We start from the raw sequence: 19033 nt of genomic DNA, 5'->3' as shown, positions 1-19033 counted from the left end.
CCCCATCCTCCCATGCCAGCAATGGCCTCCTCTGTAAATCTAAAGTAATGACCTATAAAGGCTTTTAAAACATTGCCTATGGATAGTAAAACATACATAGTTTGCTGTCGTTGCACAGGCGTGCGCAATTTTAAAGCAGCTGAGGTGGAAATACTCCAGAAAGAGATTTCATATATAAATGACTACTCCCTTCACATTATGGAGTCATTCCTATTAATCTCTGCTCACTTAAGATGCCACCTGTTCCTGACACTATAGGCGCTAAGGACAGCAGAATGCAGCTTCTATATCCATCTGCTGTTTTATTTTAGGTCTGTAGAAGCTGGAACCATTTAAAGGAACATGGAGCAATGTAAACCTTGTCCTATGTTGCCATAGAGGAAAATGTTTACTTCCTTCAAAGCAGAAATAAAGGAGTTTACAACTAATAGCTAAATCATTCTATATCATACTGTTTAAACATCAGGGTACCACCTGTACCACAAAAAATGACATGTTCCATTAATATATACTACCATACGTTCCCCAAATTTTCTTATAGAATTTACCCTACTTCAGACTTTAATACATGGTCAGAATTTCATTAATAGTTTTTTTTAACCACTTCAACACCAGCGTATAGTCAAATGACGCCCGCAGATAGGATCTCCCATCCTGGGCGGGCGTCATATGACGTCCTCTCATTCCCGGCCGTCTAAGGGCGCACGTGCATCGCTCTGACCCAGTGCGCGTGCCCGGCGGCCGCAATGTCCGCCGGGCACCCGCGATTGCCTGGGAACACAGCAGGACCGTGGATCTGTGTATGTAAACACACAGATCCACGTACTGTCAGTGGAGAGGAGACCGATGGTGTGTTCTCAGTACAGAGGAACACCGATTGGTCTCCTCCCCTTGTGAGTCCCCTCCCCCCACAGTTAGAATCAATCCCAGGGAATATAATTAACCCCTGCAGTGCCTCCTAGTGTTAACCCCTTCCCTGCCAGTCACATTTACACAGCAATCAGTGCAATTTTATAGCACCAATCGCTGTATAAATATGAATGGTCCCAAAAATGTGTCAAAAGTGTCCGATGTGTCCGCCATAATGCCGCAGTCAAAAAAAAAACGCAGATTGCCGCCATTACTAGTTAAAAAAATGCCATAAATATATCCCCTATTTTGTAGATGCTATAACTTTTGCACAAACCAATCAATATATGCTTATTGCACTTTTTTTACCAAAAATATGTAGAAGAATACGTATCGACCTAAACTGAGGAAAAAAAAAATAGGATATTTATTATAGCAAAAAGTACAAAATATTGTGTTTTTTTCAAAATTGTCGCTCTTCTTTTGTTTATAGCGCAAAAAATAAAAACCGCAGAGGTGATCAAATACCACCAAAAGAAAGCTCTATTGGTGGGAAAAAAAGGATGTCAATTTTGTTTGGGTGCAACGTCGCACGACCGCGCAATTGTCAGTTAAAATGACGCAGCGCCAAATGGCAAAAAGTGTTCTGGTCAGGAAGGGGGTAAAATCCTCCGGAGCTGAAGCGGTTAATGAATAGTTAGCCTGCTCTCTGCAGTGTGGTTATCAACAGCGATACAAATATGACAGAGTTTCTAGGTCTTCACAAAATTTACATTTTCTTTTCTTTTTTAATGACATCTGTGGTCCTAATTGGGGGGAGATCTTCTACTTCCTTTCCTATTGATCACTGTGACTTGAACAGGAAATGAGAGGAAATCACCCCAAGGGGGTCACGTGTTGTCAGAAGATCTGACCCTTCCCCACTCAATAAATAAAAAAAAAATGGCTTGAGTTTCCACTTCAGCTTAAATGGCCACAAACATTGCAGAATGTTTTTTTACCACTTGGCTGAGTAGAAACAAATTGTCAGCAAGCTGTTTGTGCTGCTATTACATGAGCTAAAGCGCACATAATTATTACCAGACTGAAGTCATATGTAGAACTGCAGCCTCTTATGTAACCTGGCCCTCGGAGAGGGAGATTACTCAGCATCCCATTTTCTGATTGCTAATAGAATAGTCTGGATGACAGCCCCATTATCAGCACTATCAGAACAAGACTATTCTGTAATAGCATCTCAGATCTCTCGCATACAAATCCCTTTAACACTGGGACGGTTTACTAATGACAATGACATATTAATGCGGTTACAGTATGTCTGAGCTGCTGGGCTACAAAGCTCCATTCTTCCATAGCCATGGACTTACTTGAAAAGTTACATTGTACAAGGGAAAAAAAAATGTAACGATAGCTATGATGAGTACAAAAAAGACATGCAGCTGTTCTCGTTCCCTCGCCGGCATGCATCTGTTTGACCAGACCAGCAGTGATGGGCTTCCTCAAGCACCATTATGCACACGGTCGGACTTTCCGGCAGAAAAAGTCAGACGGAATCATTTCATAGGATATTCCGATTGTGTGTGGGCTTCATCTGACTTTTTTTTTTTTTTATTCTGACGGACCTAGAAGTAGAACATGTTTTAAACCTTTCCAACGGGAATCAATTCCTATCGGGAAAACCGTTCGTCTGTATGCTGTTCCAACGGACCAAAAACGACGCAAGGGCAGCTATTGGCTACTGGCTATTGAACTTAATTTTTCTACTCCCGTTGTACGTGTTGTACGTCACCGCGTTCTTAACGATCAGACTTTGGTGTGATCGTGTGTAGGCAAGTCTGTTTCAGCGGACCTCCGTCGGAAAAACCGTCAGAGTTTATTCTGACGGAAAAAACGGTCGTTTGTACGCGGCATTATAGTTACAGCTCTTCTACTCAAATAAACCCAAAAATAAACACGTCACATATCACTTTACATTATTAGCCACTTTCATAATGGCTCAGAATAGGCAGGGAGTTTCAGATATAAAACAACACCAAAAAGTAAAAGGAAGGTGCAAAATGTAAGTGTTACTAAATCCACGACAGTAAAATCAGTCTTTATATACAGTAAAGCACGCTTGTTATACTCATTGTGGAACCTAACGGGTTAACCCTTTGCATTGTGTAAAAAGGCTGATTGATCCTGTCCCCAATCAATCTCCTGATAGAACTGAACCTTGGGGGCAAGCTGCACATGCTCAGTTTTATGTTTATTGCTAGAGAGGTTTTTTTTTTTCTATCACCTTAATGCATTCTCTTAGGGTAGAAAACACCCCGCTACCTGTCCTACCCCATCCCACCCCTAAATATTCACCGGGTTCTATTGCAAAACTCCTTTGCTTCCTGTATTCACAGGGTAGATTGCCATAGGCTCCTGCTGCTGTCAGTCAAACTCCTGTGAAGATGGAGTGAGGGTATTGCTTACCGGCACTGTGACTGTCTATAGATGCACACAGCCTGGCTCAGGAGTGCACATACATGCACACATGACTTGCTACAGGAGGCACCCGAATCAGGGAGGAGAAGACATTGGCAGCAAGGATTTGCCAGAAGAGGAGGTAAGTGCCACTTTTCTGTGCAATATTATTGCACAGAGAAGGTAAGTATAGCTTCTTTTATTGAAAAAAAAAGACTTTAGTAAAACTTTAAGCCCCTTGTGGGGTAAAGCGCGATGGGGCAAGAGGCGAACAGGCAAGGCTATATGTTGTGAGTTTGTATTTATTAGATTATTATAAAAGATTTTTTTACACCATCATCAACAACAATATCAGTGAGTGGCTCATTCATTTCTACTCTGTAATTTGTAATTACATATGTAAGTGATCTATGTGTAGCCAATTACAATTATTAATTCACCGCCAAACTTTCAAAGCCACCAACACTACTGAAGGATTGAGCAGAGCAAGAGTTCCGATTTCACTTTGACTTCCCTGGCAACATGCTTGTTCCAGGTCAGTGAAAATAATGAAGCCTAAAACAGTCAGGCAACAAGTATTTGTTTGTTTTTAAGAGACATTGGGGGTTATTTACTAAAGGGAAATCCACTTTGCACTACAAGTGCAAAGTGCACTTGGAAGTGCAGTCGCTGTAGATCCGAGGGGGAAATGCGAGGGAAATAAAAAACAGCATTTTAGCTTGCACATGATTGGATGATAAAATCCGCAGAGCTTCCCCTCATTTCAGATCTACCCCTCATATTTACAGCGACTGCACTTCCAAGTGCAGTTTCAGTGCAATTTCAAGTGCACTTTGCACTTGTAGTTTGCACTTGTAGTACAAAGTGGATTTTTCTTTCGTAAATAACCCCCATTGGGGTTGATTTACTAAAGGCAAGTGCAGTTGCTCAAGAGCTTAGTAAATGAGCAGATGCTCTGCTGACTTCCATCATCAAATCATATTTTTTTTTTTGCTTGCACGTGATTGGGTATTCTTAGCAAAGTGAAGCATTACCTTATTTACTAAGCTCTGGAGCAACTGCACTATGCTAAGTGCAAAGTCTATTGGCCTTTAATAAATCAACCCCATTAGCTACCTGGTTGCTATGATTTGTCAGTCCTTAGTATAATAAATGAAAGGATGACAGGTCCACTTTAATTATAATACATAACGTTCAGTATCACCCAGCTTTTTTATGATGCTTAGCCTTGTCCTCAATTTCAACTAGCAAGACGGGATCACTAGGACAGATTAGAATTGTGCTTATTTACAGCAGAATACAAATACAAAGTTCCTTCGTAATTAATATAAAAATACTTTTCATAATATAATTATATTTACAGCTAGTCATTTTCTCTGCTACCTTTACAAGCATTGACATGTCAGATGATTTTTTTTTTTCCTATGCTCCTATTCAAAACATCCCAACAGGTGACTTGACACAAGCCAGATCACCAGTCCTTGCTGGCAGCTCTTAAGATTTGACAGGCTGAAGCAAAATAAGACAATCAAGAAAATGGGATTGGAGGATTGCTGTCAGGGATGCACGTGGGTTTATCAGCATGGATTCGAATGGAATGTCACATGCCGTAAGCTGAATCTGTTGACTAATTGAGATTTTACTCTGAGCACAAACCTTTGTGAATTACAAATGCAATGTATGGTTTGATCATTTCACACTGCTGTTTTTATACTATGGCTGCGTGCAAATCCACAAGTGTACAGGAGTGCAAAACACACATTAGACTTTATACTTTATTCAATAACAGAATGCAGACAGCTTTGGCTCAATGTAAGATGCAGAATTGACCCCGACTCAATTTACCATTGGTCACTGCAAACTGCACCCCTTTGCATAAACTTAGGGCCAGTTCACACCAGACGCTCTTTTTTTCCTGCACTAAAAATTCATGCACATGGGGGGTTATTTATGAAAGGCAAATCCACTTTGCACTACAAGTGCAAACTACAAGTGCACTTTGCACTCACTGTAAGTCTGAGGGGTAGATCTGAAATGAGGGGAAGCTCTGCTGATTTTATCATCCAATCATATGCATACTAAAAGGCAGTTTTTTATTTTGCTTGCATGTCCCCCTCGGATTTACAGCGACTGCACTTCCAAGTGCACTTTCAGTGCAATTTCAAGTGCACTTTGCAGTTGTAGTTTTAAAGTTTTCACTTGTAGTGCAAAGTGGATTTGCCTTTAGTAAATAACCCCCAGTGTTTTCCATGTATTCCAATGGCTCTAGTTCACACCATGTGGTCAATTTCTGAAAACTGACCGCATGGAAACTGACTGCATGGTGTCAACTAAAGCCATTGAAATACATGTAAAAAAAAGTGCATGCATTTTGTGCAGAAAAAAAAGCACACAGAACTTCATCTGGTGTGAATTGGCCCCTAATGTGACACTAAACGATATCCTTATTTTACAAAAATAATCTATACACAGCCACTATTTAATGGCCTGGTAATCTCTTTTTCATTGCATCGTTTCTTACAGTGTTTTTCTGACTCCTTGTAACATCTTCTGTGAGCTCACAAATCCTCTCCTTATCCCCCTCACTTCTGCTTGTTTGGAACAAGCAGTGCAGGTTAGTTGCGCTCATGTGCACTACTGTACTACAAATAGTTCACATTCCCTAGTCCATGTCAGGAGAGAGCCTACATACAGTGGGACCATGGAGAATGAACATAGCCACCCTCCAACATGAAGTCCAATTACAGCAGCAGCAAAAAAAAAAAAAAAACATGAATAAAAATAAATATGGAAATTTGGAGGAGGCTGAGAGCCTGAGAGTTTTTGAGGTAAGGTGATTGTACAGATATATATATATAAATACACAGTGGCGGCCCGTCCATTAGGGGTGCCCGGGAGCCGCCCCCTCTCTCCACTCCACCCCCCTATATGGTAATGGATAGATTCATCCGCGGCAACCCCCTAGTCATACATCCAGCCCCTTTCAGGGCACCGGGTGCATGAATTAGAGCGGCTGTTTTTGTTTTTTTAAGCACCTGTTTAGAGCTAGAGGCTCTAATAGGCTTCAAAATGTGTGGGCTCGGGACACAAAGGATGCGCTCCGAATGAATATTCACTGTTGAAACACTAATCCTCAATCCAGCCAATCAGAAGTGGGTGTGAGACCTGTTTTACGATTGGCCAAAAAGAGAGGACTCCCAAGGAGGAGGGAGGAAATGGAAGCTGCTGTGATGACCCGGAGAAGGAGAGGCTGTAGGAGAACAGCAGGAGAACAGGAGGCCGCTGAGCAGGGGAAGCCGCCGGTGATGGGGTAAGTGCTGTCGACTGATTGACCGACCCAGGGGGTGGTATACTGTTTGGCACCCCTCCCAAAAAAATTCTACCGGCCGCCACTGTATATATATATATATATATATATATATAGATATATATATATATATATATATATATATATATATATATATATATATATATATATATATATATAGATAGTAAATAACAGTGTCATACTTACTTGCTCTATGCAATGGTTTTAGACAGAGCGGCCCTGGTCCTCCTCTTCTGGAGTCCCCAACTGGTGCTTACAAGCTGATTGCTATGGGGGCATTCCTGTGGGCTCAATCTAGAGGGGTACACAGCCTGGCTCTGCCCCACCCCCTGTTCCCTCCTCACATTATTTGACTGACAGTAAGAGTGGCCACTGGCTCCTACCTCCATGTCCTGTGAGGAGGGCGTGAGAGAGCAGTTCCACTGTTCTCAGGCACAGCTCTGGACCGAAATTGGGCTCAGGTAAGTGTTTAGCGGGGGCTGGGTGAAACTGACCATGGAAAATCTTTTTTTACCTCCTTCCTTTACAGATACTTTAGGAGTACATAATTGAATACTTCTGTTTTTGAATTCGATGTCACTTTCAATAAAGTCTGTTGTGAACTCTGAGTAAAATCAATAGTTACTCTTGCACTCTGCACTGCAGGGGTTAAATTCTCATTTTTATCTAGGGGTAACATAAAAAGCAGTTTTACTAACCCTAGTGCTGCTATGAGCTTCCTCCCAGCTGCACAACCAATCCTTTGAAGCTGATACTGCCCAGGGCTCCATCAGTCATACTCTGATGTCAGTACATACAATACAGGGCACACAGTCCTGCATTGTAAGTGTAAACCCTGAGAGCCCACCAACAACCGTTGGATAGAAGAGTAGGGTGCCAGCTGCCAGGGGAGTGAGGGATAAGGTATAAGTAAAAATGCTGTAAGTGTTCCCCCTAGAACAAAACAATTAACCCATGCAGTACCGGGGTTGCAAAGGTAATTTTGTATTTTTACCTGGAATTTAACTTTAAAGGCCACTTTAAGACAAACATCAAGCAAAACATTACTTGAACTGAGCAAGGAAGGGTTAGATGCCCTTTCAGTTTCTGTGAATGTCTCCTTTGGAGAGAATCTGATTAATTTCCAGGTCTATCTGACACCCATCACCTAGAAAGGAAGTAGGGGTGATCATGTTCTGGATTTTATAACTGGTCCCAGTAGATAACTGCATGCATCTTTAGCATTCTTCCTGGCCTAGAGAACCCTGAAACTTTAGAGACCCTTTTATGCAAATACTGACATCTCCGAAGAAGTCAGCGTTTGGCTAACCTCCAACTGCTCTCCATGCAATTGGTCAACATGGTGTGGGATTTGTGAAGGATGGGCTATAGTGTATTTTCAGAGTAAAGTAACTTAGTTTTAGGGCTCGCAAAATGCATTGGAAGAGAACTGAAGATCCATAAACCATATATATACAGTAGTTGTCTGCTATAAGTCCACATGTAAGTCCATAGGGGTTTACTTTGAAGCTCCTGCTTGTTCTGCTTTGCATGCAAAGGGATTACAGATAGTCTACTACACATAGGTGAGAGGCATATAAAATATGTCTATTCTAAAGCCAGCTTTTCCTACTTAAATTGTAAATGCTTGCTTCTTACAAAGAAAACATATAAGCTTTTATTCTGTGTAGCAAAAATGACTTTCTGTCTCGACCTTTCAGTTCTGATACTGGAACCGGGATATGGTAACATGTAAATTGTGTTGCATGTCTAGATCATTACAGGAAGAGATGTGCATGAATAGTTACATTCTCATAGGAGAATATGAATATTCATGAATCTGACACTAGACGAGATCATAACCAAGCTGGACCATGACGTCTCTATCTTTCAGCTGCTGATAGTCTGTATGTGCAAAGCAAAAAACAATAAACAGTGTATGACACTGATATAAAAAGTGCTCAACAACAGCACAGAAAAAAAAAAATCGACAATTCAAAAAAATAAATATTCAAGTGTGAGTTCAACAAATAATATACAGAGCTTCCAAGGAGTAAGAACACTGTAAATGATTCTTTCTTTATACACACAGGAACATACTTCTTTTACTTTGTTGGTTGCTAATATACAGTTTTGTTGCTACTCTTAAGGCAGACATACATGGCTTGAATTTCCTGCTGAATCTGCTAATATTTGAGCTATGGTTGGCTAAGCCCTTGTACACACGGTCGGAGAATCCGTCGGAATGTGTCCTATCGGACCGCGTCGTCGGATAATCCGACTGTGTGTGGTATGCATCAGACTGATTCTGTCGGAATATCCGTCGGACCCAATTTTCCAACTTGTTGGAAATATTTCCCGACCAACTGGGCCGGTCGGACATACCCCGATCATGTGTAGCGAATTTTGATTTTGGACCAAGTGCCACGCATGCTCAGATCAAATTCCTACATCAAAGCTATTGGCTACTAGCCTGAATGTAGTCCCATCGTAACGAAATTACATCATCACGTTCTGAATGATCGGATTTTTCGACAACTTAGTCCGACCATGTGTATGCAACAGTTTCGGACAAGATCCGACGGACAAAATCCGACGGACAAAATTCGACGGATTTGGTTGTCGAAATCTCCGACCGTGTGTACAGGGGCTTAGTTGGCACCAACTGGCTTGAAAAAAGTCCAATTAAAAATCAACTGAGCTGGGCAGAAAATTATCATTGAACCGTGATTGCTTCATATCCGATCAAGTCAAAGTGGCTCTATGGGTATGCAAGTACCTGGCCTGGCGGTGCAAATTCTTCCATTCAAATGTTTTAGCAAGGATGGAGAAATCTATTGATTTTTTACTTGTTCAGCCCACAGGCTGAATGAGAGAAATTCATGTTAAAGTATAACTAAAGGCATTTGATTTTGAATAGAGATGAGAGGGATTAGAACACCTGTCCGTTTTTATTGCCATCTGTGCCCTGTTTCATCCTTTTTATTTGTCCTGTTTATCATTATCATTCAAAGCTAAAGTAAAATAAAATCCTACATTTTGGGTTGTCCCCAGAAAAGTAATAGCAATAATAAAGGAAATTATTCAATGAGGACACTAATTTTGATGAACTGGGGGTCCCCAAGGGATTCCCGTAATTTGCAGGGATTTCCTCCCACTTCCTGTTTTGACTATGGGACAGGAAGTGAAGGTAAATCTCCCCAATGGGGCACAGATGACAAAAAATAAACCAACAGGGGTTAGAACCAGTTGGTGCTTAATATTTTGGGGAGGGACAAACAAACCTGCCCCCATGGGAGAAGGACGGCAGCAATCAGTTGCCCCCCTTCCCAGTGTGGGAGACGGATTGAAGCAATTAGTGGCCTTACCTTAGGAGGCTAACGCCGATTGCTGCTCCTTGTTCCAGGGAAGATCTGGGGCTGTTGCTTCTCCTCCGGCCGCATAGGAAGTAGGTCCGCAAGAGACCCGATTGGCTAGGAGTCCTAAGACTCCTGGCCAATCAGGTCTCAGGACCCACTTTCTGATTGGCCGGGAGGAGAATCAGAAAGAAAATAGCAATATTAACTCATTATTGTCACACATCTGGGTGGGCTCAGGGTGCAGTGCTCTGCGCCCCAAGCCCACCCTTTTTTGAAGCCAATTAGAGCCTCAGGCTCTAATCATGTGCTTAAAAAAAACAAACCCTATTGAAATGCATGCATTCGGCATCCTGCACGTTGATTAGGTGTCGGCACATGGATTAGGGTGGTGGTTTCTTTCCCCTGCGACCCAAATGGATGGGCCACCACTGGTTAGAACCATCCCTTAATCTATCCAAAATAATAAAAAAAAGCTTTGCCTATAGTTCTACTTAAATTGAATTGCTAATCTAAGCCTTTGTTTAAATGTCTGAACTGAAAAATCGCATGTCAAAATGACTATGTGTGATTTTGTTGTGGCAGCTGTTTTGTAGGAAGACGTCAATCACTGCAGTCAATGGAAAATGCACCCAAACTCTTGTATGTAGTTGTTTGTAAGTGTACCACAGAATACACCATTGAATAATGGAGTATCAGCTTTGGGTGAAAATGGCCTTTATGGTAGAATCATTTTACATCACATCATATTAGGCACAATAGGTCCTCTCATAAACTTTCTTTTAGGGAAGATTCTGAAAGTGCTGACTTCAGACATACACTGTAGAAGGTGAGCTGGACTTTCTCTTAGAAGGGATAAGCAAAGAAAACATGGCATTGTATAAACTGCACATACCACAAATGTTTTCATATATTCTGGCTGGGTGGTCTCAGGGATACTGTATGAACAAGCACCAGATTGCTACCTACATATCTAAAATGATGCGCTCACCATAAACACATAAACCAAAATGTAACAAACACAAAGAAGCTTCTGACAGACTGTTTCACATCCATCTGACTTACAGGTTAGTAGGGGCACAAACACTGTATATTCATTCATTATGTTTTCTGAAGACTAAAATATTGATTTATCTACAACCCAAGGAAAAATGAGAATGAAAAAAATGTAAATCAAAACCTAAAGAAGTCATCAAAGAAAATTAGTCATATGCACTGCTGTCCATGTTTTAGATTATTGCAACTAAAGGACACAGTGTTGTTATGTCTTACCATAAGATTTATGCAACTGTATAGAAAGAGTCTTTGTTAAGCTAAAAATAAAGTTGGAGTCCTAGTACATTAGTAAGTAGTAGTCCTGACCTACAGTGGCTTACTTGGATTCAAGCTTCACTTGACGCTCTACAGGGGTTCCGGGGTTGCCAATTGTGCCTTTTGTTATTAAATTCATGTTCAATCTTCCTACTTTCAGCAATGTGTAATTGTCTTTCTTAAAGCTTAGCCAATGGGTCTTTAAACACAAAAGTGCTCCTTAATTCCCTTAATTATAACATGAATTCTAGTAACTCTCAGCTCAGTATTTTTGATCCCCAATATATTTACTTTCCTCTGCCCTATTACTATTGACCTTCTGTTTCTTCAGTAAACAATTTTTAGTCTCACCCCAACCTGGAGCACTCAGAAGTGACTAGTAAATGGGAACAGTTTAATTTAGGACTTCAGAATTGGGTGGCGTTCACTTTAAAAAGTTCTTCATATGACTGACAAGCCAGAAGCTAACAGAAGCACAGAGACCGCCAGATCCAGTCAAAGTAGGACAAGAAAGGAGTCACAGCTGAGCCTCATCCAGCCTCTGGACTTCAATGTAGTTGTATCCTAGACTGTCTACAGAATAGAGAAACTGCTCATTAGCTAGGGGCTGGAAGTGGTAGCAGCAGCTGCAGGGATAAAGCTTTTTGTAAGGGTGATGTGCAGAAGTGTCACCTTCTCTGTAGCACTGGGGGCTGGAGCTAATAGAGGAGATAGCTTTAGCTAAGAGACTGATGTATAAATGGAAATATTTGTGATCATGGGTTTTTCTGTCTATCTTTAGCAGATCTATGCCAAGATGAGGTGCTTACTATCTTACATGATGTTACTGTGTTCTGTACAGAACCTGATCCTAGAAGGCATAACGAAGAATCCACAAATATGGGCAAAATATGCAATTTTGGAAAGATTTAGGCTAACAAGTACCCGCTTTAAAGTGGAACTGAACTCTGGAAGTTGTACCCAAAAAAAAGCAGGCAGGGGGTAAAAGACTAGGCATTAGTATTGGTATTATTTTTCCCATTGCAGACTTACCATATACTGTGTCTTTGGGTGGAGGTAGCCATCTTGGTATAGGCCAGATTTTTAAAGACTATATAGGCCAGTTCTCTTGAGACTAGCGGTCAGAGGCAACAGTGTCTTAGAACATATACTGCAAATATACAGTTATGAGACTGTTGGTATTGGAGTGACTAGGCACCCTTAAATACCAGGAATGCACTGGTGGACTTAGCAAGAAAGTACATTCCCAAATGCTCCTATAAGATAGCAAATCTTCACTTTCTGAGTTCCCCTGAAACAGCATTTGGCAAAAGGTACTGTTGGAAGGCATATATAAATGTTGGCATAATAACACGGGAGGCCTAGGACAAATATTTCTCTAAATCCCCATATTCCATATTCATCATAGCCTATCTTATAGTTCCTTCACTGCCATTGAGAAACAAAGTGGTACCTGAATCAAAGTTTCTGTTGTATCAGGTTCAGAATGTAAAGTAGTTCCTGACATTTTCTGATTTGGGCAAAGGAAGAAAATAACAATGGCAATTATTTAGAAATTAAGCTATATGGCTAGGTTGCCCAAAGCATGCACAGTATCCAGATGTAATTTATTTAGGACAAGTTAGAACATAAAAGCTAACACCTATATGGTTGCTTTGAGGAAACAGCCTAAAGTTCATTACCGTTCAGAAAAGTGCTAACAAGCACACAGAAAACTAGATCAACATAAGTTGCAGTAAAAATAAAAGATTTAAACTTACCTCTACAATATCTGAATTTGTTCGACTTTCGTGTGGCTCATTGTATTCTGTGTATTTCAGCAAGACCTTATCCATATCTGTGCTAGCGTACTGGAAAAGTTTGTTGGTGCTGTTGAAAATGATTAGTGCTATCTCACAGTCGCATAGAACACTTAACTCATAAGCCTTCTTCATTAAACCAAACTTCCTCTTCGTAAACGTCACCTGAAGAAACAAAAGAAAGTTTATGAAGACTAAAGAGTATTGTAAGTGAAAACACAAGTACATGTTATGATTCTTGGAAGGCCATAATAGTTAAAGGGGAACTAAATTCTCCTATCCTTTACAGCCAAGGAAACTTCCATCTTAGCCTTGATCATGTGATCAGTTATGACTCCAGCCATTTGATAACTTGACAATATGGTTGAGAGCATAGGCGACTGTCACAGTTATCATTTACAGAATGCCTTGAATGGAACTGCTTTGGGAAACAATTGAAGTGGAACTAAACCCTCCTATTGTTTTCAGCTGAAATGGATATTTTATAGATAGGCAACCTCCTATCCTCATATTGATTAGTGGTTCCAAATTAATAATAACTACTGCAGTAGGGAACAGACACAAAAGATAGAAGCTGCCATCTTAGCCTCTGTTTGATCATCAACTGCCATTATGCTGCATGTTTGATCAGTTATGAGACCAGCCATTGGATTGTTTGACAGTTTGGTTGAGAGCACAACCAATGTGACAGTTACATTCCTGGCATGCGTAACTGTTTTTTGAAACAGTTAAATTGATGGATTTACTTCCGCTTTAAATCAGTGGATTTAGTTCTATTTGAAAGTGGTTGTATACCCTTTTTTAAATTTTTACCTACTGGTAAAATTAATATCTCCTAAACTGATATTCACTCTGCATGCAGCTGCTGATGTCAGTGGTGGATGCGCTGTGAAGGTCCGGCTAACGGTCCAGCGGACACTGCCGGACCTTGCCAGAAAGAAGTCTCCTGCGTGCATATGCAGTAGTGACGTCATCGCGGCTCCTGACACTCACAGAGCTGAAGCCGCGAACCTGGAAAACATGCCAAGGGGGAAATGTCAGTTCCCTCGGCGGTGACCAGGATCAGATGCAGATGCCCCATTCTATGTTAAGTATTTCATAATAAGCTAGTATGCAGTGCATACTAGCTCATTATGCTTTTTCCGTACAGGTTTTCTTTTTTATATATTTTTATTGTGTGGGTATACAACCACTTTAATGCAGATTCCTCTCTCTATCACTCTGCTCCATTCTCCTAACAGCATGCTTTTTGCCCCGCAGCACAAGGTGCCTAATTCACTTGTGCTGCAGGGCAAAGAGCATGCTTCGTCCTCCTCCAGTCTTAACTCTGCTATACAGGCAAGTGCAAGTAAATTCTGGCATTTACACTGCTATAATAGTTGCATTCATTTGTATATTTTACACCTGCCTATTTTTTAGTTTTACCTGTTTAAAAAAAATGCAGGACTATACCTGAAATAGCATGTGTATAAAATATAAATAGATATTCATTGCAAATTGGTATAGGGATAAAAAAGTATATGCAGGTACATAGTGGCCTTTTGAAGGTAAGTTACAGGAGTTCAGCGCCGATCCACTAACAAGCTATAAACTCCCAAGTTTAAAAAATGTAGTTAAACTGACTGAATGTTTGTTGAACAAATGTGTATTTTTTCCCAGACTTTATGAACAATCTTAACTCGTCTACATTTTTAAAGACTGTCTGTAAATTTCTGGACAGTTGGCAAGTCTGAAAAAAAAACAACACACAAGGCCTTGCAATGATTATGACCACTTGCTACTTTAGTGACAACTGGCTTCATCACTGAAATCACTAGATGAGTACAGCCACATTCTGTAAAAATAGAGAAGGCAATTCTCTAGGCAACGCACATTGAAGTACAGAGCAGAAAAAAAAAACTATATTGATCACAGACTGTATTCAAATATATGAGTAACATGTCATCCATATTTATATTACTAACTTGCTTCAATGCCAGAAAAACCAATATGTTCTTCTGGTGCAAAATAGTTACCGGTATTTAACTATGTATAATATTTACTGGATTGAATCCCAAACTAAGAATACCTTATTATTTGAATTCAGTGTTCAGAACATGTTGTTATGGTGATTGGTTAGTGACACGGTAGGGCGGCAAAGCTTCAAGCAATGTGTACAAGTTGTTCCTTTTAATGATCAGAAAATTAGAATATAATTGTCAACTTGGATACAAATTGTTTGATGCTTTTAAATAAACTGAGAAAATAAAAAGGATATCGTATGTTACAAAGAAAAGCATAAATGTAACACAAATGCCCCTCTGACACAGATGCACACACACGTTCATAGGGGATTACACTGGCAGAGTTAAAGTGGTATTTAACGCAAAAACAAAACCTAAAAGAAAGTCTAGAAAATGAATGCAGCTATCACATTACAACAGATTTTGTTTAAAAACCATGAAAGTTTATTTTACAAGTAATCAACATTACACTATAAAATTGTTAAACATTGTATAGAAGATTCCTCAATTGGTGGTAGGAATCTACTATACAATGTTCAATGGTTTTAAAGTGTAATGTTGATTACATGTAAAATTAACTTTAGTGGTAATAAACTAAATTAGTTGTAATGTCTCATGACGGTACCAGGAAAATCCTAATTGCCCCACCCCTTCTCTCTTATATTTACATACATATTTGTGATGTTGGTACCTTTATCTTCTCGCTTATTGACATACCTGAGCACTCATTATACTATATCACATCTAAGAATTTGTACGCTGCAACATAATAAAAGTTTATTTTGGGTTTAGTACCGCTGTAAACTTTAGGATGTGGCACCAAGATGTCTTACACTTCATACACTCCGGGAGCGCTTGCCCAGCTTTTTTGAATGCCTTTTCTCCTGGCAGGAGAAAACCGGCATAAAAAACGTGCCTAAAGCCATCTTTAGGTGTGTCAAGTGTTTGGGCATTTATTCATTCTGTTGGCCAGATTATTTATTTATTCTGGCCATTGATATGAATGAACGTTGGTGTTTAAACATGTTTAGATGCCGATTTTACTACCAAAGCATTACTCCTCTGAACACAGAAGTGGTGTTCTCTTTTTTTTGGCTTTAAACACCTGTAGATGTGCATTGAGGGGCTTTTGAAGGCCCATTTTTGACCACCCAATGCTCATGAGGCCTAATGGTGACCGTACATGCTTCAATAAATTATCGATTTCCTTTCCGATCAATCTCTCTCTGATCGAAATGACTGATCTATAGTTGGCAACCCATTCAATTGATATGCTACACATGGGGAAGTGGACTTCAATCAATAGTTAAAGTGTTTGTACATCTCAGACATGAAATTTGACAAAGCATATCGTTCTATAGGGTGTACTTATCTTCAATTAATAGCACTAAGTGTTATTTCTGTCTGCTGCTTCGTTCCTCTGCTATCATCAGGGTCGTGTATAAGGGGGCACCTCCAGTCCCCCTGTATCGGGCCCAAGCCAGCAGGAAGGCCCAGACAGCAGAGTGAGATGGTTGTGGGTAGGGAGGGTGATTGGCATGGTGGGGGGGGGCAATTACTTGAACCCATCCCCTGTAGGGCTCTTTCTGTAGCAGCTGAAAACCGGCTTCTTCTCCTCTCCCTCCTGTCGGTTTTCATCTGCTACAGAGAGCACCCTACATGGGGATCGGTTCCAGTAATTGCCCCCCATACTGATCACCCTCCCTGTGCATCATATGTTTCCCCCTGCTGCCCAGGCCCCCCTTTTGCCCACACACAGTTCTGGCTTCCCTCCTCTCCTTCCTGCTGAAAGCTGCAAGCACAAAATTGGGTCCTTCAGGATGGAGAGAGTCATTTTTACCAACCCCTTTCTTTCCTAAATGAACACGATGAGTGATTGATACTGACCATCATTGTGTTCATTGATACCTGAAGCATAGTAAATTTCATATATGGGGGGGGGGGGGGGTCTTGTCAGGTTGGGTGTATGGGGCCCCGTGGTTTCTAACAGCAGCCCTGGTCTATCAGCATGAATCGCTTCTGACAAGTTTACCTAACACCAAGAGAAGAAAGGTGACAGGGGAGAGACCTTAAGCTGATTGACAGCCTCAGCTCTGTTCCTGTGTGAAGTCTGAAGGGGATGTGTCCCTTCCCTCCAATAAGCTCATAGCTTAGATAAAAAAATCAAAGTGTGTTTGACCACCATTAGCTGAACTTCAGACTAATATATAGTACACAAATTAATTCAGCCTAAATTCATTAATAAATCATCTAATGCATTTTTTAATCCAGGCAGTGAAAGTACCTGAATTTGACCTGATATCACCAACCTGCAGTCTACTGTACAGCAGAAGCTCAGACTGGGAGGATTAGATGCAGCACAGGGAGCCAACCAGTTGTGCTGCAGTGCAAAGAGCATACCGGTAAGAGGAGAGAGAAGCGAAATAAGCATGTCAGTCTGCTGCTTGTCCTTTTTACTGCCAAGACACAGGCTGGGGGTGGGGGGGGGGGGACAAGACCTGTAAGTGTTACGGAACTGCATCAGAGAAAAATCAGGTCTCCTTCCCTGCCAGACATTGTTGTGCTTTTTGGCAGAGCTGTGTAAATCTCAAGATTGAATGGACAAGTCCTTTGACAGGTAAAACAAAGAATAGAATGTGCATTTAGCTTTTTGGCTGGAGTTCAGCTTTAACTTCCCATCCACTACTGGCTCCAATAGATGAGGAATTTAGCTTATGTTTAAACAGTATTGAAACGTCACATTCCACATTCTACATTTAAAGTGTTGTTTTATAGGGTTACATTCCAGATGCAATCTAAAACCAACTGCCACCCCGGTCGACGACTGCATGCCAGCTGCCTGGTAATGCCAATGGATTATGTAAGCACTTTAAACCCAGTCAGCAGGTCTGTAACCACTCAAAGGAGTGGCTCCCACATGCCTTCAGTCTGAGCGTTTATCCTTTCCAGCTTAAGGAGCTTTCACGCTCATTACCAAAACTACAAACTCAATATGTTGTTACAAATGTATGAAGTTGTGCAGCACACATGTCACTGTAAACCATTTAAGGAAATATAAAGCTAAAAAAAGTTTGAAGGCGCTAAGTTAGGAAGTAAAAATAATACCCTTCATGTATTCATGTACAAAGAGAGAAAATATGAGTAACGAGCAATAACCAATAGCAACAAAGCAAATTTTGGTTTACTGTCATCAGATTTAAGAAGACGAGATCTACACAGGTTAATACACTTTCACGCTGCACAGCCTTAGTAAAAAAATGGGACTGTGTACATTCCTAAAAGGACAGCACAGTTTTTCAGAAAACCTTTACTTCTTTTATATGCCTTCCAGATGGATGCTGATATATCATGTCATCTATAATCAATCAATGGTTTGCAAGAATAAAAAACATTATTTTGAGTAATTTTGGAATCCATTGGAATAAAAGCGTATTTTTCTTATATAATATATGTTATCTTCTGGGTAGGTAATCTTCGCACATAATAAAAAGTGGAACTAAACTGTATTTAAAAAAAAAAGAGCAGGTATGATTTTTATAGTAGAGGTGACATGCTATGTCTCTGCTCAATAAAAGTACCTGCCTGTTTGCAATATTTGATGGAATGTACACAGAGCTGTACAATCTCAACACACCTTGAGGCTGGAATGATTGAACTCCCATGAACATGTGTAGGAGCTATACCATTTCAGCCTGGCCAAGTACGATGATTGAAGACCTGGCCAAGTAAGACGATTGAATAACTGCACTAGTAACATGGTTAGATCTGTTAGAATGTACACGGAGCTGTACATTCTCAGAACACCTTGAGATTGGAATGATTCAACTCCCTTAAACATGTGTGGGAGTTACATCATTGCAACCTGCAAGATGGTTGAAGACTTGGCCAAGATGGTTAGAGAACTGCCCAAGTAAGATATTAGATCTGTTAGAATGCACACAGAGCTGTACATTC

General features: G+C 40.5%; 1 protein-coding gene across 15 annotated transcripts in view; it reads right to left on the bottom strand.

Annotated features, from left to right (window-relative positions):
• MEF2C (myocyte enhancer factor 2C) overlaps nucleotides 1-19033 on the bottom strand; it is a 367493-nt gene that overhangs the window by 94857 nt on the left and 253603 nt on the right. For all 15 annotated transcript variants that reach the window (XM_077462418.1, XM_077462422.1, XM_077462420.1 and 12 more), the window contains one exon: nucleotides 13038-13241. In XM_077462418.1, coding sequence (XP_077318544.1) covers nucleotides 13038-13241 — 204 coding nt within the window. The remainder of the gene's footprint in view (nucleotides 1-13037; nucleotides 13242-19033) is intronic.

This window comes from Lithobates pipiens, unplaced genomic scaffold (genome assembly GCF_037356315.1).
Source record: "Lithobates pipiens isolate NorthernLeopardFrog02 unplaced genomic scaffold, aLitPip1_a1.2 Scaffold_3, whole genome shotgun sequence".
NCBI classification, from domain to species: domain Eukaryota; kingdom Metazoa; phylum Chordata; class Amphibia; order Anura; family Ranidae; genus Lithobates; species Lithobates pipiens.
The sequence above is the reverse complement of the archived record's forward strand: the minus strand, read 5'-3'. Positions and strand labels throughout refer to the sequence as shown.